The sequence below is a fragment of the Myodes glareolus genome, chromosome 4 (assembly GCF_982192425.1).
Source record: "Myodes glareolus chromosome 4, mMyoGla1.1, whole genome shotgun sequence".
In the NCBI taxonomy this organism is placed as follows: domain Eukaryota; kingdom Metazoa; phylum Chordata; class Mammalia; order Rodentia; family Cricetidae; genus Myodes; species Myodes glareolus.
The window spans coordinates 88,137,358-88,143,289 of NC_142029.1; the positions used below are offsets into that span (position 1 = coordinate 88,137,358).

At 40.6% G+C, this 5,932-nt stretch overlaps 1 protein-coding gene across 1 annotated transcript; it reads right to left on the reverse strand.

Annotated features, from left to right (window-relative positions):
• Nucleotides 1-368: 368 nt before the first annotated feature.
• LOC125409931 (olfactory receptor 8B12-like) lies at nucleotides 369-1,304 on the reverse strand. The gene has a single exon (XM_048449090.3). The coding sequence runs from the start codon at nucleotides 1,302-1,304 to the stop codon at nucleotides 369-371; it is 936 nt and encodes a 311-aa protein (XP_048305047.3).
• Between the last annotated feature and the right edge of the window lie 4,628 nt (nucleotides 1,305-5,932).

The window sequence follows — 5,932 nt, forward strand, 5'->3', positions numbered from 1 at the left end:
CGGGGCTAAGAAGAAACAGAATAAATGTTATTGGAATCCAAAGGCCTGTATTTCAGCCTCAGCTCAAGTACCAGGAGCATGTGTATCCCTAGTTACCCTGAAAAACCTTTAGAAATCACCAGTGTATGTACATTATATGAATAGGTGGGATTGGATTATTTCTTAGGTATATTTTATCATTATAAAAACTAATACTGAAAAATAAATAATGATTGAGGCAGCTGGATAGGCAAATTTAAATATTCTTAAGAATGAGATTTTAAGTTCTCCTGTTATAAAGGAGGAGGGACTGACTTTTGTTATTGAAAAAATATTAACTTTAAAAAAAAACTCCTAATAAAGCTTTGCATGTCATTTCCAAAGCACTTTCACGAGAAGATTTTTCTGCTCAAGGTCTTCTTCAGAGCAATCTTGACATCCTTATTCCTCAGGCTATAGATCAATGGGTTGAACATGGGCACCACAGCAGTATAAAAAACAGAGGACAATTTCCCCTGATCCAGGGGCAAACTAGAAGGTGGCTTGAGGTACATAAACGTTCCTGACCCAAAAAAGAGAGACACTACGATAATATGGGAAGTGCAGGTGCTGAAGGCTTTGGACCTGCCTTCTTTGGCACTAATGTGGAGAATGCTAGAGAGGATAAAGCCATAAGATACAAAAATGGTGACAATGGGCACTACAATGCCAATGGCCACAACAATGAAAACAACCAACAAATTGTTGAAGGAGCTGTTGCAGGACAGCTCGAGGAGGGGAACGATGTCACACATATAGTGATTGATGACATTATCGGCGCAGAAGGTTATAAACTGTAAGTTTCCCATATGGGCCACAGCCCCAAATACCCCCATCCCATAGACACCCGACAACAAATATGAACATGCTTGGGGAGACATGGTGACCCTGTAGAGCAATGGTTTACAGATGGCAACATAGCGGTCATATGCCATTGCTGACAGGATGTAGGACTCAGAAAACACAAAAAAGCAGAAGAAGAAAAATTGAGTCATACACCCTATGTAGGAAATCATATTCTTTCTCACAATGAACCCCATCAGCATTTTAGGGGTGAGAGTGGTGGAGTAACTAAGATCTATGAAGGACAAGTTGAGGAGGAAGAAGTACATGGGGGTGTGCAGGTGAGAGTTCAGCCCTATCAAGGTGATCAAGCCCAGGTTCCCCACCACAGTAACCACATAGAAACCTAGAAATAGGATAAAGAATGGAATCTGGAGTTCAGACTGCTCTGTTAATCCAACAAGGATGAACTCTGTCACCCAGGAAGTGTTCTCTGCAGTCATTCTCCTCCGGGAGTGTCTGTGAAGGTTAAAAAAAAAATAGGAATCATTAAGAGAAAGATGGAGTAGTAAACACCATAAAATACACAGAACCAAAGGATGGGGGGGGGAGAATAAAAGAACAAAACAATTTCTAACACTAACTATGGGTCAGACACTTTCTAAATGCTGGCTGGTCTCCAATTATCCCAATTTTACAGGTGAGGACCCTTTGAAACTAGCATGAAGTCACAGGGAATTACAACCGCCTGGCTCCTAAGCAGAGCACTGCTAACTACTCTGGAGCAGGAAGCTGTGGGTCAGGCAGACACTCACGGTGGTTAGAGCTCTTTACTTCTCCGGTTCATCTCTTTCTGGGTGAGACCATTGGTCTAGGGGACTGTACAGACAGCCCTACTTTTGTTTCTTGGCATTTAGGGTCAAAACGTCTAGTTTGTCTTGGTTCTCATGCAGAACTGGATAGCGAGCTTGCTCTCTCAATGTTCCTTTGTGAGACTCCTGGACAGTTACTAGGAGAGGGTTCAAGATCTTTCCCTAGCACAGGAACAACAGAAAACTGAGGCTTTTATTGGAAATCTCAGTGAGATCCCACAGGACTCTTGCCCCCAGAGTCTGCCTTCCTAAGGAAATGTTCATTACACCCCTGATAATGCTTCAAGTGGTGTTTAATGAATTGTTTTTTTTTCTGTAGTTACATCTTCTTGAACAAGGTTAAAAATAACACATTTAGGGGGAGCTAACTCTTACCATCTAGTACAGAGCACTTTCTATTTAGCAAGCACTGTGCCTGGCATCGTGACAATGTACAAATAATTCTGCTTTGTTTATTACTGATATTACCCTAAAACATAAGTTAATACACTTTTTAGCTAGCTGTAGTTGACCATCACACAATGACTACATACTTCAATAATTCACATTGTACACATTGAATATATATCAGTTAGTGATTTTACAAAGTCTGTTGATTTGTAAACGAGGAGGCTGACTCCGGAGTTTTGAGTCCACTCTGATCCCTCCATCTCCAGTGACAGTCTTAATCATTGCCTACAATCTCCCTGCCAGTGTCACACGTTCTCTGAAGCAATGTCCTTAATTACAAGGATTTAGAAGCCCTAGGTAGATTTTTTTTAAACAAAGAGGGTGACAAGTACTAGAGGCAAGAAAAGTCAAGGCAGAGTCTCTTGAACACCAGCAGAGGGGAGTCATAATTTCACTCATGTGACAGAAACTATTTGACTATATCCAAGCTAAAATATAAAGAAGCTTACTATCTCATCCTATTGTCTGCTCAGGCAAATTAATCTTGGTAATTAAAAACAAATGCTTGCCAGATACTCATTATCTGTTAATGTATGAAAAGCCAAGCTTTGTCCCTAAGTCTAGCAATAGGAATTTGATGACTCTAACCAAGAATGGCAGTGCATTTCTTCTGTGTCAGAGAAATTCTTCTGAACTACTTTATTCTTCCCTAGGTGAGATTAATAAGTGGTTTATTATTGTTGTTATTGTTGTTATTATTATTACTAGCCAACATGAAAAATAGTAAGTTTTATACTGATAGGGCATTATCCAAGTGCAAGAAGACAGAAAATACTTATCTATGAAATGTGGAAAAAAGCATGAACGTGAAAAGTTCTGTGAAGAAAAGGTAAACCACTCAGAGAAATAGAAAGGGGGAAACATTCCAGTTTTAACTAGTTATCTAACATCCAAACACAAGATTTGAGAAGTGTTTTTTGGGAAATCAGTTATTCAACTACCACACTAGTATCCACTGCTTGCTTGACTCAAGACCCTCCCCCAAGGAATCCCATTTTTGCCCTCAAAATTAAATGTATTAAGTTAACTCAGAACAGTGAGTGACTCTAAGGGAGAAATGTCTGGATGTAGTAACAGGACAGAGGTGTGGGATACCTTGCTTGGGATTTAGACAATCATGAGTCAACTCTATAGGTCACTGACTGAGTCTAATATAAGTTCTAGCGGGGCTCTGTGTACATCCCTTACCAGAGACGAAGGATTATGAATTTCATAGCCAAGAAATAACTTTTATTTGAGTAAAATCTAGCTTTGGCTCTCAAAGTGTTTATAATTATTTAGCAGAGTTCAGTCTAGAGACTTCCTGGCATGTTTTCAGAATTATAGCTCCAAAGTCCATCTCCCTCCAGCCAAGCCCAGCCTCCACCATGTACATAGCCACTTGTATACGTTTTGTCGTGGGCACACATACACAATGAGGATTTACTAACTCTCCGCTCAGTCTCAGCCATAATGGTGTCTCATTGGTCAACTAATACTTAGAACTGTATCTCAGACTGAGACTAATGACTGCTGCCTTCTACTCTCAAGCCCACGACACACGCTTGAGAAATGCATAATATCAAACCACTATAAAAAGTCATAATGTCCCTGAAAGCAAGATTTCTCTGAGACTGTGAGGGGGGAAGACCTTAGGGGTTCAGTAAATGTTTGCTTTTCTCTAGGAGCTTTGGAGAGTTCTAAATGCAAGATATAACCCCAGGAAAAGTTCTTTTGAGGTTAACAGTTCACAAATGGTTTCCATGGGAACTTCATTTCACTGCATCAGTGTTTTATTTCAAGTGAACCAGAGGCTTCTTTATCCTTCTACTGTTGACTTGCTGCAATATAATGAGAGTGAAGCAAGGAAATATGTACGTGAGTAAGTTACCTGATACAAAACTGTCTGCTTTCCCCAAATTCGAAACTCTGTATAATACCTTCCTTGTCTGATTTATTGTTAATAGAAAATCATATGTGAGACAAGAATTCTATCAAGCTCATCGTGGCAAACATATGCACTACACAGGACTTTGAAACATATGGTGTATGCATTAGCCTCCAAGAGTCTGGCATGCCATCAAATAGCATGGTAGAGTGGAAGATGACTCTGTCCACTCTACCCAAGAGAAATCCGAGAACAACTAAAATTCCAACACACCAGACAGCCTGTCTGGAGAAAGATGGCAGCTGAATTGTTCCCACCCCAAATCAGTTCAGATGGACCCAAAGGATATGCATAGATTAATGTCATCTACAAGACATCTTACTGTAACATTAATTTTAATATGTGCATTTATGTCAAATGCTAAGTAAAAAAAAAATCTAAAGAAATGGCTTCTTTCCCAAAGGTTTGTAATATGACAGAGGCATCTTCCATCTGTTCCTCCTCCTTTGACTAATTTTTTCCATTCCAGAACTCCCAGGCTTTGCTTCTTGGTGATCTGTGACTCTTCCTCTCTACATGCTTGATACTCTTGTTGTGGGGCTTCGAAGATATTCTTCACCATGCCAGCCAGGAAGCAGGTAAGCTAACTGCAGAGCTTCACCTAATCCTCATCTTCTCTAAATCCCCATGTCCCACCCACTCACATTTCAACCCTAGTTTAGCAGCCTGCCACCTGCTGAGGCCACCCTCCCCCAGCTGCCCCCATCTCCAGTGGAGTTCACAGATCTTGCCCACCAAACTTCCCTCCTATGATTCACTGCTTTATCCCAGGCCAGGACTCCAACAGGCACTCCCTCAGAACCCACAGGAGACTCTGGCCAGGGAAACAGGTAAGCTAACTGCAGGTCTTCATCTCTCCCCTTGTTCCTCCAAATCCAATCCCCCATTCTTATCCCCAGCTCCTTAGTAGACCACCTCCTGCAGCATCCCATCCCTCCTTCCCCACCCCAGTAGATCACACAGCTCTTCCCTTCTCTGAACTCATTGCATTATCCCAGCCCCCAAAAACTAAGAGGAATTCCCTGGTAATCCCCACTCTCTGCTCTGATTCCAGAGAACTAAGCAGATCCTGACAAAACACCCTTCTTTCTTCCTTCCTGTGGACTCAGTAACCAACCCCTCCAAGCCTATCCCTTGTCTAAGTGTCACCTCCCAACACCTAGAGATACATTATACTTGGGAACATCAGTGACAGCTTCTATTAGTGTCCCAGACTAACTTTCTACAGGCAACATACTCTCCTAAGAAGCACAGAGGTCGTCAGAAATCAAGAAACAAAACACTCACCCAACAAAGACAAGACCAATTATCAGCACATAAAATTAAGGTCTTCCAATTCTGAGAAAACAAAAGAATAAATAATCCTAGACTACCAAATCAAAAAAATAGGGATAAGAGAGGGGGTTACAAAAAGGGATTGGAAAGAGAGGAGGGAAGGGAAACTGCAGTCAAAATGTTAAAATAAATAAATAGAGGAGAAACACACACACACCATAATAACCAAAGAAGAAAGCTATACAAACATCATTCATTGATATTGCTCAACATAAAGGGTCTCAATTCCTCAATAAAAAGACACAGACTAACAGATTAGATATAAAAACAGGATTCATTATTCTACTGCATCTAAAAATCATGTTTTAGCATCAAGGATAGACATCATTTCAGGGTAAAGGGATGGAAAAATATAGTCCAAGAAAATGGACCTAAACAGCAAGCTTTGTAACCATTTTACTTTCTGCCAAAATAGACTTCAAACCAAAACTAATAAGAAGCAATGGAATAGGACACTACATACTCATCAAAGGAAGAATCCACTCTAAGAGGGTTTTATAATTCTGCACATCGAGTCAACAAATGCAAGAGCACCCAAATTCATAAA